We start from the raw sequence: 22,075 nt of genomic DNA, 5'->3' as shown, positions 1-22,075 counted from the left end.
TGGAAAAGAGCCAGGCGGGGTGCTTCTGGGGTGCTTCTGTTTCTCTAGGAAGGGAGGATGCATGTGTGTTTGTGTGTGTGTGTGCACACGCGCGTGTGCGCGTGAACGCACATATGCAGGTGCATGTGTATAACCACTGATAACATGGCCTAAGGACACACAAAGAAAGACAAAAAATTTTGTGAATGGTTCCATATGCAAGGGAGGAAAAAAGATAGAAAAGCCAGACTTCTCTTAATACCCCTTGTTTTGTCAATTTGACTTCAGAACCATGTCAATATTACCCAAAATTGTAAAAGAAAATGAAACTTGAATAAAAGCAATCCACAAAGATGTAAAGCAAAGTGAAATAGACCTGAGATTCAAGTTGGTGGAATAGCTTATGCAGAAAAGAGCTAGTCCAAGTGACTTAAAACAGCAATATATAGTGGAATATATATATAGGATAAAAGAAAAATGAAAAAAAGGAAAAATAAATAAAGGAAATTTAAAAATTAATTAAATAAATTTTAAAAGGAAAAAATAAAAAATATATTTTTATTCTGAAACCATTATGTGTGCAACATGGAACACAGCAAACAGGGCCCCACTCACCTTCCCAAGGCCCTCTGATCTCAGCTTGCACAGCTCTGGTGCTCAGCGCACGCTTTGGCTTTGCTCCTTTCTCTTCCACTCGATCTTTGTTCTGAAAGAACAATCATCATCATCAACACCATTGTTCAGGCCACAGACATTGGCTGAACACCTACCATGTGCTTAAGGTAGAAGTGTTTAGATTACTTCACCTGGTCTCACGGTAATACTAGAGGATAGATATTGCTACTGCCATTCTAGAGATAAAGACACAAAGTCACAAATTCTTTCTAATGTGTCCTTACATTGCCAGTAAGGGAAAGACCTGACATGGCTTCTTAATTGGATTGGACGTCAAAATACTTAGACCAGGGATGGAAGATCAATTTAAAGTGTCAATTCAGATCATTCAGTCATGGCTATTACAGTGCTGGCTTGGCTTGGATTCTAAAGTCAGATTGACCCATGCCTGATTAGGGTGCTAGGGGCAAGGAGGAGGGTTGGAAGAGTGCCCCCATCAATTAATAATGCCTGCCAGGGAGCTGGGTGCCTCCTACCGTCACCCCTTTACTACACAGCAGCGTGGCCGGAAGCACAGCTTCTCTTGACTCTAGAGCCAGACCCTGCTGGGTTTAAACCCCATCTTCACCCCTCAGCCTCCCTTTCCTCATCTGTAAATGGGGAGAATAATACTATCTGCTTCGTAGAGTTAGTAAGAGGTTTGGGGGAGTTGATCTGTGGCATGTCCTGACAAATGTGCCCAGCACCTGGTAAGTGCTTGGTAGCTCTAGGGATTTTCTCCTGCCTGAGACAGGGAGCGCTCTGTGTTCAAGGAGCGAACTGATTGAGGGACAGATCAAATGTGTAAGGCCCAGAGAAGCTCTCAGCAGCTCTTCCTTTAACACTGAGTGCTCTGTACCAGGCCAGTGCTCTTACTCCTGAAATGGTAGGAACATTCAGTATTTCTAAGTATAATTATTTCTATAGGACCTGACTCCTTGCTGGGTCCCTCTGGTGCTTCTAAAGGTTTTAAGACTTGGGTACAGCCTCTAAGACTCCTCCTGATCCTTATCACAGCAGCAGGTCTGGTCAAGGCACTCACCCCTGAAGGCCCTTTCCCTGGCCTCACCCACAGATGCCCCAACTGGAGCCAAAATGAGCTTGAGACACATTTTGTTTGGCCCACACAGCATTTTCAATTTTTAAATTTGTTATCAACACTTTAAATCTAGGAGACTTTTACATTAAAATTCTAAGTTCCCTTTTGGGGCTTAGGATTGTTCTCTATGCTCATTGTGGTGTATATACTTGTTGAACTGTGTACTCACACGTACTTTGTGTGGTGTGTGCCATTTATTGTATGTAAATTATGCCTTAATAAAACTGATTAGAAACAATTCTAAGTTCTCTAAGATTCTCCTGAAAAAAATCTGAAAATCTGACAACGTTAAGCTCATGGCAAAAATCAGCTGGAGCAGTTCTCGCTAATTGGAGCACCAGTCCTCACAACTTTGGAATGCCTCCCCGGCACTGAGAAGGGTTGGTCCCACTGTTTTTCCTATGCTATACCCACTTCTCCCAATCCTACTACCTGCTCATCCCTTTGGGATTCCAGCACACCAAGTTCTGTCCTTTTGAGGGTAACAGCACACTGGAACACCTAGCTTTGCACCTGGCATGTGCTAGGCACTTAATAAATAAACACCAGCTGTTGTCATCGTGATTAACACAGCGCCATCAATGTGACCCGGATCCCCTTACTCAGCAGAGACCGCTCCCTGGACCTCTTTCTGCAGACTCTGTCCTGCCACCCCCGTAGCTGGGGGAGCTGGAAGCATTATCACGGGACGCCTCCTGTTTCACCCCGGTAGAGAGGGACTCGAACAAACTGTCCTTTGGCAGACCTTGTTGGGCTCAGCATGTCCTCTCCCTCCCTCTGCTCTTGGTGTAGGTAGGGGCACACACACACACACACACACACACACACACACAGGCAAACACACACACACACAGCTGCGTCATGTCTTCAGGGCTCATTCAGAGGAAGGAGAAGAGACCCTCGACACCATTCTAGAGGACTGGTGTCTTCTGAACAGCTTGCTTATGATTTGGGCCCAGGCCTGGCTGAGCCTGACCCTGTCCTTCAGGAGGAGAGAGCAACTAGCTTTTAGTAATAATCTAATTCATTGTTACAACCAAAATGACATCCCACTGGGCACTTCAGAAAACCCAAGGAGGACCTTCACAAACTCCTGACATCATTTTCTTTTTTTTTTTTTTTTTTGACTTCTTAAAAATTTTTTAATTCCAGTAGAGTTATTATACAGTGTTATGGGACACCTGGGTGGCTCAGTGGGTTAAGCTTCTGCCTTCGGCCCAGGCCATGATCTCAGGGTCCTGGGATCGAGCCCCACATCGGGCTCTCCGCTCAATGGGGAGCCTGCTTCCCTTCCTCTCACTGCCTGCCTCTCTGCCTACTTGTGATCTCTCTCTCTGTCAAATAAATAAATAAAATCTTAAAAATATATATATAGTGTTATGTTAGTTTCAGGTGTACAATATAATGATTCAAGGGGTGCCTGGGTGGCTCAGTTGGTTAAGCGTCTGTCTTATAGGTCATGATCCCAGGGTCCTGGGACACAGCCCCACATCGGGGTTCCCTGCTCAGTGGGGAGTCTGTTTCTCCCTCTCCCTCTGCCCCTCTCCTCCACTCATGCTCCCTCTCTCTGTGTCTCTCTCAAAAAAATAAATAAAATCTTTAAAAAAATAAAAATAAAAAAGCAAAACAAAACAATATAGTGATTCAACACTTCCACACATCACCCGGTGCCACAGAAAAATACAAAAGGTTTTAAATCTGTGAAAGATGCTGAAAATTCCATAAACAATGAATTCTGGAACACTGAAAAGAAATTTAAAAATAAATTTTTAAAAAAGATACATTAAAAAAAAGTCAAAACATTTTTAAAAAAAGATGCTGAAACTTCTAATAAAAGAAATACAAATTAAAACTATAATGAGGTAGGGGTGCCTGGGTGGCTCAGTGGATTAAAGCCTCTGCCTTCGGCTCAGGTCATGATCCCAGGGTTCTGGGATCGAGCCCCACATTGGGCTTTCTGCTCAGCAGGGAGCATGCTTCCCCCTCTCTCTGTCTCTGCCTGCCTCTCTGCCTACTTGTGATCTCTGTCTGTCAAATAAATAAATAAAATCTTTTTTAAAAAACTACAAGGTATATCATTCTATTTCTTGTTATGTTTGATATTTTCCATAATGAAGAGTTTTAAATTTTTTATGAATTAAAGAAAAAGAATTAGCACTAGAAGGCAGCTAATCAGTTGTCTTATTTGAATCTTGATTCAAATAAACAAACTACAAGGAAAATAAAGCATAAGACAATTAGGAAATTCGAACACTGACTTTGGTAACATTAAATTACTGTTTACTTTTTAGTCATGATAATGGTATTGTAATTACATTTTGTAAAAGATGCCTTATCTTCTAGATATAAATGCTAATGTTTGTGGAGGGAATGATCCAATGTCTCAGATTGGCTTCAAAATAGTCTAGAGAGACGGAAGTCAGTGGGGAAGAGATGCAATAACATTGGCCTCCTGTTACGGGTTTATAGGGTTCATGATACTAATCTCTATTTTTATAAATGTTTGAAATTTTTCATATAAAAAAATTCGTATTTTGCAAAAATTTTCAAACTGTTAAAAAAAAAAACACACGCTCAGTAAGATCTCAGTTCTCAATCACCACAGAGGCAAAGAATTAAAAAGTTGGATAATATGTTTTGTTAGCAAAATGGGCGGCAACAAGCACTCCCATATGCTACCGACAGGAGACTAAACTGAAAAAACTCCTTTGAAGGTCAGTTTGGCTCTATGTACACAACTTTACCCTTTGACTTCACCCTGCCACTTCTAGGAGTGTATGGTAGAGATAAGCTCACACTTCTGTGGATATTCACTGCACCATTATTTATATTAGCTAAAAATGACAAATAATATAAGCAAACAATGATGTGGGGCTGGTTAACAAATAAAGACACATCCCCCAACTAGGGCACACTACAACTTTAAGAACGAGGAAGCTTTCTATGTGTACATATGAAATAGTGCCCAAAATACATTAAGTTAAAAAAAAATCAAGGCCAGAATAAGGTGATTAATATTTGAGTTAAAGTCAAGAGGTGGTGCTTACAGATAAACAGACTCTGTCTGGGAGGTTCTGCGGGAAACAGGCACCTATAACTGCATGGGGGAGGAGGGTGGTCCTTGGGCCTGAGGGCTGGAGTAGGAGGAACACATGCTCTTTATACTACATGAGGCAGGCGCTTAACTGCTTAGCCATTTGAGCCTCCCAGGTGCCCCCCATGAATGTCTTTTACCACATGCATAAATCATATTACAGTGATTTTCTTTAAAGCTGAGGTTGATGGGAAACCTGGGTGGTTCAGTCAGTTAAGCGTCTGACTCTTGATTTTGGCCCAGGTCATGATTTCAGGGTTATGAGTTCAAGCTGGGTTTGAAGCCTGCTTAAAATTCTCTCTCTCTCTCTCTCTCTCTCTCTCTCTCTCTCGGGGGCTCATTGGGTTAAGCCTCTGCCTTCGGCCCAGGTCATGATCTCAGGGTCCTGAAATCAAGCCCCTGCATCCGGCTGGCTCTCTGCTCAGCAGGGAGCCCACTTTCTCCTCTCTCTCAGCTTGCCTCTCTGCCTACTTGTGACCTCTCTCTGTGTGTCAAATAAATCAATAAAATCTTAAAAAAAAAATTCTCAGGGTGCCTGGGTGGCTCAGTGGGTTAAAGCCTCTGCCTTCGGCTTGGGTCGTGGTCCCAGGGTCCTGGGATGGAGCCCCGCATCGGGCTCTCTGCTTGGCAGGTAGCCTGCTTCCTCCTCTCTGCCTGCCTCTCTGCCTAATTATGATCTCTGTCTGTCAAATAAATAAATACAATCTTTAAAAAAGAAAAATTCTCTCTCTCCCTCTGCCCCGCCCCCACATCACCTTCTCCCCCTTTAAAAAAAAAAAAATAAATAAATATAAAGTCCAGGTTGCTTATCAGTGAAAAAGCAGAAGGTCACATCTCCCCTGCAGGCAAGACTTGTAGGAGAGGTGCAGAAAGTGGGGAGCTGGATGGGGGAGGGGCATACCTTGGCCAAGGCTGTAGGGCAGGGGTGGGGGAAGGGGTCAGCAGGGTGAGCTCTGGCCTGGCTGGGGATGAGGAAAGAAGACACACTCCTGAAGCCTTGCTCCTGTGAAAGCCTCGGAACTGACACAGAGTCAAGCACAGCCTCCTATAGACCCCATCTTCTCTCTTTCCAGCGGTTGGTGGATAACTACAGTGATCTGAAATGGTGGCTCCAGGCCGTTTGAGGGTTGCTAAGTGGCTGACTCTTAGCTCTTCCCTCCCAAACAGTATTGCCTCCATACACCACACACATAAACACACACACACACACACACCCCAGCCAAACTTCCATTAGCCAGCGGGTTTGATTATGCAATCCTAGGGAACAGCCGCTCCCAGAAATGCCACACTCCACCCCCAGGCTCCGGCTCCTTCATGGCCTTTGTCCCCCAGGGGTCACTGTCAACACTCATCTTCCAACAAGCAGCTGCACACTCTGCCCACTCTGGGACCCAGCATAGGTTGGGGACAGGAAGGGGAGGGTTCTAAAAGGGGGGTTCTGTTGGGGCAAACTGGCTCCCACCTGTTTCTCACTCTAGGTGTGACAAAACCGAAAGGAGCAAAAAGAAGTCACTAGTACATCCAATAAGCTTAACTGTCCTCCTCTCCCTAATGACCCATTTACCCCCACTTCTAGTTGCTCTGAAGCTGCCCAAGTCCCCACAGACCTCACTGAGGCACTGCTTCTTCCTTTCCCTGGGAAGAGCGGCCTGTCAGGGACCTGTCTGGAAATCTACCTGTGACCATTAAGGTTCAGTCTCTCCTCTTCCCCATCAACAGGTCATGCAGATGGCATAGGAAGGGAACAACAGCTCCTAGTGCTTCTAAGCCTAGCCGTCTGGCTAGTGTCCCCACCAGGACCACTGGGTCTCCCTTTCAGCCAGAAGGGTACAGGGGTAAGGAAGCAGGAACCAACCTCCAAAGGGCCATCAGCCAGGCTTCCTTTCCTCCAGGGGACACTCCCTTGCATGATGAAATCCACCACCTTCGAGTTCTGGAACACGGCCCCCACCAAAGCTATGGCCTTGTCCACAGCCACTACCATCCTGAACAGGGCTTCAAGCCTGGCACCATGCTGGGCAGCCTCCTGCCGCACAGCCCTCACCAGCTCCAGGACCTCCGGCCACCCAGCCTGTGAGTCAACGGGAGGAGTATGGTCAGCCCCCCCCGGGCCCAGAATCTGAGAGGTCTCCAGCCGGTGTAGGCCTTGCTCCAGGTGGCCCATTCCCTGGTACACACACTGCAGTTTCTCCGTGACATCTTCTTGGAAATGCAAGAGTTTGTCCACCTTCTCATTTAGCACATTAAGCTTTTTGTCCATGGTGGTTAAGCAGGCCTTGCCTGACACCGGCAGCCCTCGGGTCTCCAGGCCCTCCTTGGAGGCTCCGGACATCCTGATGCAGGGTTGACAAGGGCGAGGAATCAGAAGAGCCTCAGACTCCTGGCTTTTACTTGGGCAGTGGTACCTGGCAGTTCATTGTTCTTGACAGCTAACCGTCTCGCCCTGCAGCGCCAACCCGCACAGATCCTCTGGGTGGTTCAGGGAGCCCAGGGAACCAGTCTCTCTCTGAGCCTTCGCCTTTGCTTATCTCCCGCTCTGCCGTGGCCATGAGTGACAGGCTGGGTCTGGCAAGACGCTTCTCCTTGGGGCCCTTTTGACATCAGGGCAGCATTTGACATTCCTCTCTGAGAGGGTGCTGATGGGCAAATATTTTAAGAATCTGCCCAAGGCAGGCAGGGGTTTGGATTGTTGAAATGAAAGGTTAGAAGAAAGGGGGTCCTTTAGGTAATGAACCAGAACGCTGGACTTTACAAGGGGCCTCAGGGATCCCAGGGCAGGGTAAGACCTTTAGTGGTCCAAAGCTCTGTGGCGCACGCGGTAGGTATCCCGCCTGCCCCAAACACTGAATTCACAAAGAAAAAAAAACAAAAATAAATGTGAGGCCATTCTGATTTTTGCCATGATAAAAGTTTTGATGCTTCTGCAAATTAAAATCAAATTTCTGGTGTCCCAACTTTGAAGGTGCCCCAAATAAGTGTTTCGGCTGCCTGTGGGGTGTACCTTCAGGTCCCTCCCCACAAGGGGCCCTCAGTCACTAGTTGCTTGTACCTAAAAATAGAAGTGAGGGAAAATGGCTTAGGCTGCTCGCCAGGTGCCATCCCTCAGGTCATGTTCCGCACAGATCTCTCTGGAGCATAGCTGCCAGGGGTCTCCTGCTACCCCCCACCCCACCCCACCCCTACGCTGCTCCTCCAGCACTGACCACACATGCAGGTGTGGGGCACCCAATCTCTCTATGCTTAAACAGACATAGTAGCAGCCTAGAGGGCAAGGGGGCCTGTGTTTCCTGTAGTTTCCAAATGTTTTAGCTTCAAAACCCTTGGTTCAAATGGAACTGTTACAGAAGCATCGATAAATAAAGCAAACAAAGGAGATGCTCAGGCTGACACTGAGGTGGGGCACCAGGAGTCACCACAGAGTCCCTAGGCTGCTGGGGAGCAATTGACTGACACCATTTTTTTCCAGGTCCTCCTACAGAGAAAGTTAAGGGAGAGGGAATTCATCCAAGGTCACCCGAGCACAAGGCCTCCTGAGGCTAACACAGCTTTGTCAATGCTGGCCCCGTGGTGTGGGGGCAGGGAGGTGTCTTTAGTGACCTGCTGAGTTTCCTCCTTCTGAATAAAAGCAATCATGAGAATAAACTTTGACCTGGAAATCTGACATCTGAAAACACCCTTAGGTCATTTTGCTATTTTAAGCTACAGGGGACTCACAAGCACGGGGTGCCAGCTTGACCACCCACCCCTCACTACCCGTCGCATTGCCGGGATAGCTGCCCTCAGCCGTCCATGTAGAAATCCAGACCCATTTCTGGGGCACAGTCCTGGGTGTCAGTGGCAGAATGGCCTGGAGCACGCTCAAAAGAACCCTGGTCTCTTAGAACAATGTGATTTAAAACAAATACATAAATAAACTCTCCTTGGAAAAAGAAATTTGGGGAACGCTGTGCTCCAGCTCCTCTAGGGGATTCACAATGCCCCTTCATGGACTCATCTGCAAAAGAAAGAAACCAGCGCCTGACCAGGGAATCCCTCCTTCCCCTGCACCTACCTCCTCATACCGCTCTGTGGGACTAGGGGTCCCTGGATCACTCTTTGGGAAGCGACGGCCCAGAGAAACCTCTGGGTCTAACACCAGCTCAACATCTGCCCTACAGCAGGTAGGGGTAATTGAAAGAGACAGACCAGCTTCCAGAAGGGAGTTTCCACCAGCGTGAACCACAGGCAGCTGCTGCGGGGACCTTCTGAGCAGCCTACATCCAGTCAAGCCTGGGCTTAACAAAGTCTGGACACAGATCTTGAAAGTCCAGCTGAACCCAAAGAAAAACAAATATCCCAGACACACATCTATAGTGAAAGCTAATTATTTAAATTACAAAAGGATTTGTCCCAGGTCTCCCTGAATCAACAAGGGGTTGCAAGTCAGCTGGTGTTGTAGAAATGTGCCTGCTGCATTCGCCACTGTTCTATGCCCGGCAAGTGCGGGGTATTCAATACAACCGGATGGAAAGAATGAGCTAAGGGGGGCCCTGGCTGAACAGGAGGCTGGACTGAGTGTCGGGAGACTTGTGGAAGGGGGAGACTGCAGCTAAGGTTTCCCAGAACAAAAAAGTACAGGGCAGAACACCTTGACAATTCCCAGAAGTAAGCCCTGGGACCTTCTGAGGAAAAGTTCGAAATATGCCAACAGGTGAAATCCTTGAGGCTTCTTTGATGGAAAGGAGCAGCCAGGAGGACCAGCTTTGAATCCCTTACATTTCTCTGCTTAGAGGAGAAATGAGTTCTGTGAGGGCTGAGGCATGGCTTCTCTCCAACTCTCCCTGATGTACAGGACACAGCAAGAACCATGGGCAATTCTTTTGGAGGCAATGGTGCCTGCCCAGAGGAGAGGAGAAGAGAGGAGGCATTCCACCCCTCAAGCCAAGTGAACACAGACCAGAGAAGAGGCAGTCCTGCTGGATGGGTACAGAGTAGCAAATCCAATGACACTTCATCTTTCTTGGGTGAAGACAGGACAGCTGATGCACTCCCAGAAAAACACGGACTGACCTCTGTTTGCCATAGGCTGGGATCAGCCCGCACCGAACCCAAGACTCTGGCCTTTCTGGTGACAGCCGGCTTTCCCCGTACAACCCCAGAGGCACTGTGGACCCTGAGGCCCCAGGTGGACTAAGAGGGGAGCAGAAATGCAAGGCTAAGGAGTCCATTCCAAAGCAGTGACTCTCCCCCTTCTCCACCTCTGCACAGAACAGGCACAGCCAAGAGAGGCCCCGCTCTCCCTGGAGAAGAGAGGTCTGTTTCTGGAGAAATTCGATGGTCCATAATACAACAGTTCTATATGCTGGCATTGGCGATCCCTGGGATCCCCTCATCTGATCATCCTCAACAAGCCAGCCAGTCAACAAGTTTCAACCTCTCACCCAGTTTTTTTGTACCTTATTCTGAAATATGCACAGATAAGAAATGATCGCCAGGTAGTCAAACAAAGCCCCCGTGATGAAAAGGAGAGTCTCCCAAAACAGAAACATAACTCTGGAGAAAATCCAGAAAACAAGAAGCAGAAGAAACAGCAGAAAGTTTCAAAAAGCCTGTCCTTAGTTGCCACAGAAAGTGCAAAAGGCTATCCCACCCATTAAAAAAGAAGGTGTTATGGGGAAAGAACAGGCATAGAATAAAAGAGAGGTCTTGAAAGTTAAAAGTATGTGGGTTAAAATTTTTAAATCCAATACGGAGATGAGAAAACAAAGTTAAGATAATATCCCAGAAAGGAGAATTAAAAGATGGTGATGCCTACTGGGGAGAGAAGAGGTGATAGACAATGGACCCAACCCCACATTTAGTTCGCTGGAGTTTCAGAAGGGGAAATGAAAGAGGGAAGGAATTTATCAAAGAAATAGTACAGTCATTATGCAGTTTTAGAACACAGGGATAGGGGACGCCTGGGTGGCTCAGTTGGTTAAGCAGCTGCCTTCGGCTCAGGTCATGATCCCAGCGTCCTGGGATCGAGTCCCGCATCGGGCTCCTTGCTCGTCGGGGAGCCTGCTTCTCCCTCTGCCTCTGCCTGCCACTCTGTCTGCCTGTGCTCGCTCGCTCTCCCTCGCTCTCTCTGACAAAAAAATAAAGAAAATCTTTAAAAAAAAAAAAAAAAAAAAGAACACAGGGATAAAGAGAAGATTACAAAGCTCCCCAAAACCTGAAAGAAAAAAAAAAATCACATACCAAGGAACTAGACTCAGGATGACATCAGACTTCTCATCCTAAAAACAACTGGCCTCTGGAATACAGGCAGGACATAGAATTCTAGGTTAGAGATTTAAAGACACTGCATCTTTGTCAGAGGACAGAAGGAAGCATTTTAAGACTTGCAAAGATGTAAAAAATGTAAGCGCTTTTTGAAAGAGACACTAAAGTGATTTATTTTTCAGTAAATAGCATTCACGGAATATTGTTCACACTATGATGCCATAATGGGGTCAACACTTCACGAGGTTAAAACAGTAATGTTGTAAGGATGGGAGAGGGAGGGGGGGAGAGTGACAAAGCTGAATCGTTTCTCTTCATAGGAAGCACACAGATCTGGTACAAAACTGATGAGGAGGAACGCAGAGGCAAACGGAGGCAAATGCCAGGAGAAAGAGCTGAAAGGCAGCCGGTGTTTGCCGCTGGGAAGCAGGACGGGAAGCAGGTTTTGCAGAGGTCCGGGTACTGCATGCGAGGGGATGTGAATATTTATAACAAGGTTGCAGCATGCCACAGTGCGGGTCTTGTTCTAACAGAATCAGATATAACCATTTTCTGAGAGATGGAGGCCAGGGGCCTTCTCTACTTCCCACGAAACGGCTGTAGGGGCCAGCTGCATACATGGAACTTCCTTAACCTCTCTGAATGCAGCTTCCCTCATCTCGAAAGGCGGCACATGACGGTGCAGTAACCACAGGGCTGTTTGGGTCCCCATGTAAGTGAAACACCTAGCACGGGGCCTGGCACATGGTAAGTCCATGAAAACAGGAGACAATCAAACTCACTAGCCCGCACCCATCCCCCGCTAATCAGCCAACAGGACAACAGTGTGTAGAGCCACCTCACTGCAGGGTGGGGGCAGGCGGGAAAGGAGGCATCTCCCCAGGCCTAAATCAGCCCCCAGGTGCCCGGCCCACCCAGGCCACCTCCCTTGCAGGCACCATCAGCTGATGTGCACTCACAAAGTGCCACCCTGTCCTCCATGAAGCCGAGCTTATTCAGAAAAGGAAATCAGAGATGAAACAGAGCTGCAGAAAGCCTCACTGGGTTCAACGCAGACAAGCTGGGGGTTAGCAGCTGCCGGGCCTTGTGTGCCCACTACGCCCTGCGTTATCTGGGGGAGGCCCACACTGACCGTCCCCAGGCTGTACCCATCAACCAAAGCTTCCTGCTGACTGCGGTTCTTGGTCCAAGAGGACCTACGTCTGGGGGATAATTGTCACCAAGGCTCCCTTAGTCCCATGACCCTAACAATTGTCCCTGAGGGCTCCTACTTCAAAGCAGACCCGCCTGGAGCCGCGCTTACCGCAAATATCTGGATGTAATCTGACGCCCGCTGCTGGCCTCTGGCGCCGGGACTGTGAAGTACCGGCGTGGGGCACAGAGTCCCCATCCTGGGGCTGCGGCCACGGTGCCAACTCAGTGTTTACTCTGCCTGGAGATGCCCAGCAGCCCGGAGTGCTGGGAATGAGGTGGGCTGGCTAGCCAGGGAGATTTCTCCAGAACTCAGGCAGCAGCGATAAGCCTGGCATTTCCGCTTATCTCTGACCCTGCCCCAGGCCCCAGAGGCATCCAGAGGCTTCACTCAGTTATCTGGTTTGCGAGGCGGTATCTGCTTCCCAGGGGCCTACTTCCTGCATCACTTAGTGAAGTGTCCAGTTGTGAAACAAACACTGTGTGGTCCAAGGAGGGAGGAAAAAAGGGAGGGGGCCTAGGGCAGAACTGACCTGCTTTCAAAACCCAGAATCATGGTATCAGAGCCCAGGAGATGAGCTGGGAATCACTGCCTTCAGGCAGCCCTCTGGGATAGAGGAAAGCCCCGATCAGCCAGAATGGGCTGGCGGCCCGCTTTTCTTCACTGGGGCTGCTTGCACGGCTGGGAACCTCGTCGGTCATCTCCAGGCCAGGAAGGTCCAGCCGTTGCCTCTGCAAGTAGAACTATTCAGGAAGCAACAAAGACACACTGTGCCCCAAGACTGCAGCATGTTGCAGTGAGGGAGAAGATAAGACCTACAGCTCCTGCCGGATGAGGTGCGGGCTCCAGCTCGGCTTTCTCCAGCGGGGGGGCTCCCTGTTCAGATCTTCCCAGAGCACCACGTGGGAGGGTGAGCCCTCCATACACCCTGGCGCACACACACGCATACACAGACACACACAGATGCTTGCACATACCCATCACTTAGAGCCCCGTGGAAGACTGAGCCCTCCACACACTGGGGCACGCGCGCGCGCGCGCGCGCACACACACACACACACACACACACACACAGATGCTTACACATACCCATCACTTCGGGACCCCCACTTACCTGCCCCCCCACACACAGGAATCAGACAAATGTCACACAATGCTTTTACTATTAACTTCCCTTCTGAGTGTAACCACAGACAGACCCTGTGCTGAGCATTTTTTTTTTTTAAGATTTTATTTCTTTATTTGACACACAGAGAGAGATCACAAGTAGGCAGAGAGGCAGGCAGCTCAGCTCAGCTCTCTGCTGAGCAGAGAGCCAGCTCGGGACTCAATTCCAGGACCCTGAGATCATAACTTGAGCCGAAGGCAGAGGCTTAACCCACTGAGCCACCCAGGCACCCTGTGCTGAGCATTTTTAGCTGCAGTAGCTTACTTAAACTTCACTACATCCTTATAGGGTAGATTACTATTTGTCATTCCCATTTTACAGAGGGGATTAATCTAGAAATTAAGTGGTTCACCCAAGGCCACCTAGAAAGCAATGGAGCCAGAATTCCAACCCTGTGGTTATATCTCACACAATCCTGCCACTTTTGGAGATGGGAGGGATCTCAGAGACCACAAAGGTCAACTCCCTCAGTTTGAAGACAGAGAATTTGAAGCGCAGAGAGGGGAAGGGACTTTCTGAAGGTCACACAGTAAGTCAGTGGCAAAGACAGGACAGGATAGCAAAAACTGTCTCCCTCAGAGTGGCTGTGGAACTCCTGCCCCACTCTGTGGGTTTATGAAGGGTGTGTGTGTGTGTGTGTGTGTGTGTGTATGCATGTGTATGTTCATGCATGTGTGTGTACATGTATGAGTGTGTGTGTCATGCGTGTGTGTAGTCAGATTAGCTTCTGTCCCACAGGCTTGACTCTGTGGAAATGAGGAGGGGGTGAAGGGGCTCGGGCTCCCAGGTACCATATTGGATGCTTATTCTTTCATAGAAAAATTTCTACAACTTGTCTCACCTGGCTATCTAGAGAGATACTAAAACAACAGCCATCAGTCTACCAAGATGAATCCAGGAACTGCGCTTAAGAACAAAACTAAAGTCAAATGGAAGGAAAACTTCCAAACTCATTTTATGAGGCCAGCATTACCTTGATCCCAAAACCAGACAAGGATCCCATCAAAAAAGAGAACTACAGACCAATATCCTTGATGAACACAGATGCAAAAATTCTCACCAAAATACTAGCCAATAGGATTCAACAGTACATTAAAAGGTTTATTCACCACGACCAAGTGGGATTTATTCCAGGGCTGCAAGGTTGGTTCAACATCGCAAATCAATCAATGTGATACAACACATTAATAAAAGAAAGAACAAGAACCATATGATACTCTCCATAGATGCTGAAAAAGCATTTGACAAAGTACAGCATCCCTTCCTGATCAAAACTCTTCAAAGTGTAGGGATAGACGGCACATACCTCAATATTATCAAAGCCATCTATGAAAAACCCACCGCAAATATCATTCTCAATGGAGAAAAACTGAAAGCTTTTCCGCTAAGGTCAGGAACACGGCAGGGATGTCCGTTATCACCACTGCTATTCAACATAGTACTAGAAGTCCTAGCCTCAGCAATCAGACAACAAAAGGAAATTAAAGGCATCCATATCGGCAAAGAAGAAGTCAAACTATCACTCTTCGCAGATGATATGATACTATATGTGGAAAACCCAAAAGACTCCACTCCAAAACTGCTAGAACTTGTACAGGAATTCAGTAAAGTGTCAGGATATAAAATCAATGCACAGAAATCAGTTGCATTTCTCTACACCAACAACAAGACAGAAGAAAGAGAAATTAAGGAGTCCATCCCATTTACAATTGCACCCAAAACCATAAGATACCTAGGAATAAACCTAACCAAAGAGACTAAGAATCTATACTCAGAAAACTATAAAGTACTCATGAAAGAAATTGAGGAAGACACAAAGAAATGGAAAAATGTTCCATGCTCCTGGATTGGAAGAATAAATATAGTGAAAATGTCTATGCTACCTAAAGCAATCTACACATTTAATGCAATCCCTATCAAAATACCATCCATTTTTTTCAAAGAAATGGAACAAATAATCCTAAAATTTGTATGGAACCAGAAAAGACCTCGAATAGCCAAAGGAATATTGAAAAAGAAAGCCAAAGTTGGTGGCATCACAATTCCGGACTTCAAGCTCTATTACAAAGCTGTCATCATCAAGACAGCATGGTACTGGCACAAAAACAGACACATAGATCAATGGAACAGAATAGAGAGCCCAGAAATAAACCCTCAATCTATGGTCAACTCATCTTCAACAAAGCAGGAAAGAATGTCCAATGGAACAAAGACAGCCTCTTCAATAAATGGTGTTGGGAAAATTGGACAGCCACATGCAGAAAAATGAAATTGGATCATTTCCTTACACCACACATGAAAATAGACTCAAAATGGATGAAGGACCTCAATGTGAGAAAGGAATCCATCAAAATCCTCGAGGAGAACACAGGCAGCAACCTCTTCGACGTCAGCCGCAGCAACATCTTCCTAGGAACATCGCCAAAGGCAAGGGAAGCAAGGGCAAAAATGATAAATTAAATAAAATTGGGATTTTATCAAGATCAAAAGCTTTTGCACGGCAAAGGAAACAGTTAACAAAACCAAAAGACAACTGACAGAATGGGAGAAGATATTTGCAAACGACATATCAGATAGAGGGCTAGTGTCCAAAATCTATAAAGAACTTAGCAAACTCAACACCCAAAGAACAAATAATCCAATCAAGAAATGGGCAGAGGACATGAACAGACATTTCTGCAAAGAAGACATCCAGATGGCCAACAGACACATGAAAAAGTGCTCCATATCACTCGGCATCAGGGAAATACAAATCAAAACCACCATGAGATATCACCTCACACCAGTCAGAATGGCTAAAATTAACAAGTCAGGAAATGACAGATGCTGGCGAGGATGCGGAGAAAGGGGAACCCTCCTACTGTTGGTGGGAATGCAAGTTGGTGCAACCACTCTGGAAAACAGCATGGAGGTTCCTCAAAATGTTGAAAATAGAACTACCCTATGACCCAGCAATTGCACTGCTGGGTATTTATCCTAAAGATACAAACGTAGTGATTCGAAGGGGCACATGCACCTGAATGTTTATAGCAGCAATGTCTACAATAGCCAAACTATGGAAAGAACCTAGATGTCCATCAACAGATGAATGGATAAAGAAGATGTGGTATATATACACAATGGAATACTATGCAGCCATCAAAAGAAATGAAATCTTGCCATTTGCAATGACATGGATGGAACTAGAGGGTATCATGCTTAGTGAAATAAGTCAATCGGAGAAAGACAACTATCATATGATCTCCCTGATATGAGGGAGAGAAGATGCAACATGGGGGGTTAAGGGGTAGGAGAAGAGTAAATGAAACAAGATGGGATTGGGAGGGAGACAAACCATAAGTGACTCTTAATCTCACAAAACAAACTGAGGGTTGATGGGGGGAGGAGGGTTGGGAGAGGGGGGTGGGGTTATGGACATTGGGGAGGGTATGTGCTATGGTGAGTGCTATGAAATGTGTAAACCTGGCGATTCACAGACCTGTACCCCTGGGGATAAAAATATATTATATGTTTAAAAAAATAATAATAGGGGCACCTGGGTGGCTCAGTGGTTAAGCCTCTGCCTTCAGCTCAGGTCATGATCTCAGGGGCCTGGGATCGAGTCCCACATCGGGCTCTCTGCTCTGCAGGGAGCCTGCTTCCTCCTCTCTCTCTCTCTGCTTGCCTGTCTGCCCACTTGTGATCTCTCTCTGTCAGATAAATAAAATCTTTAAAAAAAAAAATAAAAAATAAAATAAAATAAAATTTAAATTAAAAAAATAAAATAAAAATATTTTAAAAAAAAGAATACTAGTAGTAGGAAAGTAAAAATAAAGAAAAAAAAAGAACAAACAGAAAATGTAACCCATAGTAAAACTATACTTCCTTAGGCCATTCCTATTTACTGCCGTGACTAATAAATCTGGGAAGGCCTGTGGAAAATTCTTGTGGGCTGATATTTACCTAACCACTATTCAAAACTACTTTAAGTTGATATTCTAAGCTGATCATTTCATTGATATTAAACTCTAGAGCATGTTCCCCCCCCCAAAAAAAAAAAAAAAAAAAAAAAAGAACAAAACTAAAGTCAAGCTGGCCTCTCTGAAGAAGCAGAGAGGGAAATGACAGCTATGTGGAGCCTGGCCTGGGCTTGAGGGGTCCCCTGCAAGCTCTCAGGTGCCCAGTAGGTTTGTCCCCGACATGTCCCTATCTTCTGTGGCCGACATTCCTACCCTGGCTTGAAACCCTTCTATTTGGTCAATTCCTTTCCCCCATCCCTTGTCAACATTGTTCCCTGCCTAAACAAGGGACCAGCCTGAAAACACTAGAGAAGAACAAAAAAAACACCCTCAGGAGCCAAATCCAGACCAGTACCCATTCATTTGTTCCTTCATTCATTCAGCACTTACTGGGCAACACTTATTAGGAAATAATAAAAGCACTAATATTTATGAGCACATCTTTGTATCAGGCACTATGCTACAACTTTATATAAATTATCTTTTGCCCCTCAACATTATAAGAGGAAGGGACTATTATCCCCATTTCACAGACAACTGAGGTTTGAGCCACTTTCCAAAGTCAGTGTCAGACCCTGTATATAAATGCAGGCAGCCAGCCTTGGAGTCAGCTTACAACTGCAAGGAGTCTAACTAAAACATCTTCTGTCTAGAACCCGGCTTTGTCTCTGGGGGGCTGCCTTTGCCAAGTGCCAATTCAGAAACATAATTGTATGTGCAATTTGGAATCAGGCCAACCAGTTTCATACCGAGACGTTGTATTGCTGGTCATTCTACCAGCTCACACAGCAAGATGTCACCACCTACAAAATACTTTGACATGTGCTCACATTTACACTCATGTGAGGCGGACGGATTATAGCCCCCATCTTCCCCATGGAGAGACTGAGGCTCTCACTATGAGTCTATGCCACTTTGGACCTTGGACTTGGCTCTATAGCTCTCGGGCCTGTGTCCACAGCAGGGCAGGGTTTCTGGACCCCTCCCCACCACGACACACACACACACACACACACACACACACACACACACACACACATCAGTTTGGGGCCCTGACTCACCTGGCTTGACTGGGAGGAATCAGAGAAGGGGTTGCAGGCCTTTAATAATAGCTCACTTTTCTGAGCCTTACCAAAAGCAGACCCTGTGCTAAGCAATTAGCTGCAATATCTTTTTTAAACCCCTTGATTGTGCCAATGCTTGTGAGCTCAGAGCTCTTGTTGTGTTGTGGGAACTCAGCAAATCTGTGCGGGAGCAAAGTTAACACCTCAGAACAACAGAGAAAGTGAGAAAGTCACCAACTCCTTGACTCAAAGGATGTAGGGTGTAATGGGGCAAAATCGGAAGCTCTATCAGTATTTTCAGCCTTCCTGTATCTGATAAAAAGAATTCCTTCTTCATCCACTCAAATTCTCCCCTCTCACTCTAGCCCTGAGGAAAGACTGGTTTCGGGATTTTTGGTGTCAAATCTGACACCAAATCATTTCGGTGTCAAACGAGTGGTAAGATGTGACCTGAGGTCTGGAAGGCTGGATTTAGCTGAGCTGGGGAGCAAAGTACCAAGAGCAAAAAAGAAAGAAGGGGAGAGATAGATAGCACGCAGAGAGCAGCATTTGGCGTTGCAGAGTAGAGACTGGGGACAGTCTCAAGATGCAAGAGAACGGGAGTGAACGGAAGGGAGGGTTTGGGAAACCGTCTGCTGCAGGACAGAAATGCTCACCAGGGACCATAAGTAGGAACAGCATAGTGGCAAGGCTCCCGTGGCCCCAGCTCTCTATGGAAACTCAGTCACATGGTGTTAACTAATTCAGGTGTAAGAGGGAGGCAAAAACATGGGGGAAAAATTTGGCAAAGAGGGAAGATTTCATGGAGGAAATGGGACTTGAGTTGAGCCTTGGTGAATGGGTGAGATTTGGGGAGGCCAAAGAAAGGGCAGTTCTCGTGAGGACTCAGAGTGAAACAGAGCTCCAGATGGAGCCTGGGAGGTGGGGGTGACCGTGCACAAGTTAGCCTCAGGTCAGGAGGTGTCAACGGAGGCCCAGATGATTCAGCAGGCAGGACCCCAAAGAGAGTGGACACAGAAAATGAGGCAGAGACATTCAGACCCAAAGCAGCAAAATATAGGAACAACAATCCTTTGGAATGTTTTTAGGTAGGAAATAACACGATTAAATTAGTTAAAATTAATTAATTGGTTAGTTAACTTAAGTAATATTCCATACATCAGGAATGTATGCAATAATTACTGAGGCATGGGGAACCGACTTAGAGAGGACACAAAGCCACTTTGGGGATTTGGGAGATGTTTTATATCCTGAGTGGTAGTCAGTCACACCGGAGTGTGCATGTGTGCATACCCGTCTGCTGTATTCCACAGGCTATAAGATTTGTGTTTTGTACTGTATATAAGTTATGCCTTAATCAAGTTCGGCTAGCAGGAAAATAAGGGGGGGAGGGGAGACTAATGCACATGACAGCAGGGTGCAAATGGATTGGAAGGGCATAGGATCATCATCCACACAGAAGCTAAAATCAGCAAGTGTTTACTAGTTCTGGGGTGTACGCTGTTGCCAAAACATGGGACTGCTAAGGAAGTGGAGTGACATCTGCGAGAATAAGTCTTTGAAAGTCTTTGAAAGCAAGGGCTGACTAAAGCTCTAAGGTCCTCATTCCCTGCACAGCCTCTAGCCTGCAAGAGAAGCAGGACCCCTCCCCGCTGCAGAGACTCGAAGGACTTACGATGCTCTCCCCAGATCCACTAGGTGAAGAGTTCACCCCCCAAACTGGTCATAAAACAGCAGGTACATACATTAGAATCCCATGCTTGTTTGAAATCTACCTATGTGCCAGTATGGTGAATTGTGCATGAGAGAATTATAGGTGATCTTTATTTTCCATATTGCTTTCACGTAATTATTCTAAATTTTTTAATGTGTATTATTTGTGTTATTAAACAAGTTTGTTTTTCTATAATAGTTACCTTTTACGTGGACCCACAGGAATTACTAGAGAGACAATATGTACCAGAGAGGGGTTTAATTAACCAAGAACAGAGTCATAGACTCCCTCGGGTCCTTCCCTGACAGAAAACAACATTTAAGAGCCTTCCAGGGAGGTCTGAGATCAATTGCTTAGCCTTAAATGAACAGAACGCAGGAGGTATAACAGGTTCAGAAGGACTCCTCAGAAACAGCAAACCCCAGGTGGGAAGAGCAACAAGTCCTCTTCGCACTTTGTTTTCGAAGCAGATTTTTGGCCCGTTGCAACTTGGAAACAAAAGTTCCAGATTCCACGCGCAACTCAGAAACTACACAGTGAAAGTAACTTGGGGTTTGTTTGTTGTTTGTTTTTTTTAGAGAAAGGTTAGCAAACATTTGAGAACAATCCCCAACTACAGCATTCTCAAAAGGATTGAAGGACCCATAAACACTCATCACAGCAATAAGTTCGGACACGGTTCTGAAGTCTGAATTATACATGCAGCTCCCCAAACCTGCACAAAACCATAGACAAATCCATGCATCTAAAACTGTTAGCTTTTATTGTCACTTGTTGGTTTCGATCAGACTCTACAGGTGTTTTCCGGAGGGTCTACATGCCTCTAATACACCTGCTAAAAGCACAAACACACAGGAAGTTTATTATCTGCACTTACATACCACCTTCCATCCATGGATCCCAAGTGGTCTGTCAGAAATATTGTTTTCCTAAGTCCCCAGTGAGATGTGTAAATATTGTTGCCTCCATCTCATACTCAGATAAACTTAAATATGTGGGCAGTGAAGTGGCTTGTCAACGGTTATAACCCAAGACAAAATCCTTGCAAGCCGCCCTCTGGTCTCCCTTCCTCTGCCGACTGTCCCTTTGAGCTTTCTTGTTGGCCCTGGCTTAAATCATGCACGCAGGCCATTGTTTCCCTGGTGATGGAGGTGGCGTTCTATTTCCTGCCCTGAATTTGGCACCAGGCCCCCAGCTACAACGCATTTAGCCACAAGTGCATCAGCCGTGCGTGAGTGGGGACAGCTTGGCTCCTTGGAAACCTAAGTGGCGTGTGTCAGCTGGCTCCAGCCCACCGAGAGCCACTCCAGGCCATGCTGCTAACTCCTCCATCATTAGCCCAGAGCAACCCACAGTGCAGGCAATGATGTCTCTCAGAGCAGGGTGAACAAATGGAGACAGCTCAAAGGCAAAGGCTCCGGCCCCGCTCCAGCGCAGCCCTCTGGGAGAAATGATCCATAGCTCTCTGGCACCCCAGCCCTTAGACCAGTACGGCCCACACTGCGCTCCTTTCTATGGACAACACAGCAAAGTGTGATGGCTGTCGATTACATTCCTCGATAGGCAACTGAATTTACACTTCCAATTCCCAGTTGCACTGCTTATTCTTATGTTTCATTCATTAATTAATGTGTCCTGGAATGACCATTCAGAATCAGATCCAGAAAAATAGGAAAGTTGTTGGGGCACCTGCCATGGGACAAGAGTGACCACTTGAAAAGCACATCTCTGATGGTCACAGTCACTCTTAGAAATTGGGGGTGGAGGGGCGCCTGGGTGGCTCAGTGGGTTAAAGCCTCTGCCTTCAGCTCAGGTCATGATCTCAGGGTCCTGGGATTGAGCCCTGCATCAGGCTCTCTGCTATTCGGGG

The 22,075-nt window shown here is 46.5% G+C and overlaps 1 protein-coding gene across 5 annotated transcripts in view; it reads right to left on the bottom strand.

Annotated features, from left to right (window-relative positions):
* Window positions 1-21,303, bottom strand: part of MYLK3 (myosin light chain kinase 3) — a 49,442-nt gene extending 28,139 nt beyond the window's left edge. The window contains exons 1-3 of one of the 5 annotated variants that reach the window (XM_047709818.1): window positions 21,083-21,303; window positions 6,682-7,669; window positions 595-685 (exon numbers count right to left, since the gene is read on the bottom strand). In XM_047709818.1, coding sequence (XP_047565774.1) covers window positions 595-685; window positions 6,682-7,158 — 568 coding nt within the window. In that variant the 5' untranslated portion in view covers window positions 7,159-7,669; window positions 21,083-21,303. Of the gene's footprint in view, window positions 1-594; window positions 686-6,681; window positions 7,670-12,372; window positions 12,536-21,082 lie in introns of those variants that run through there. The other 4 variants (XM_047709816.1, XM_047709820.1, XM_047709821.1 and 1 more) reach the window with 4 other exon arrangements.
* Window positions 21,304-22,075: the final 772 nt, after the last annotated feature.

This window comes from Lutra lutra, chromosome 17 (assembly GCF_902655055.1).
Source record: "Lutra lutra chromosome 17, mLutLut1.2, whole genome shotgun sequence".
Taxonomy (NCBI): domain Eukaryota; kingdom Metazoa; phylum Chordata; class Mammalia; order Carnivora; family Mustelidae; genus Lutra; species Lutra lutra.
The sequence above is the reverse complement of the archived record's forward strand: the minus strand, read 5'-3'. Positions and strand labels throughout refer to the sequence as shown.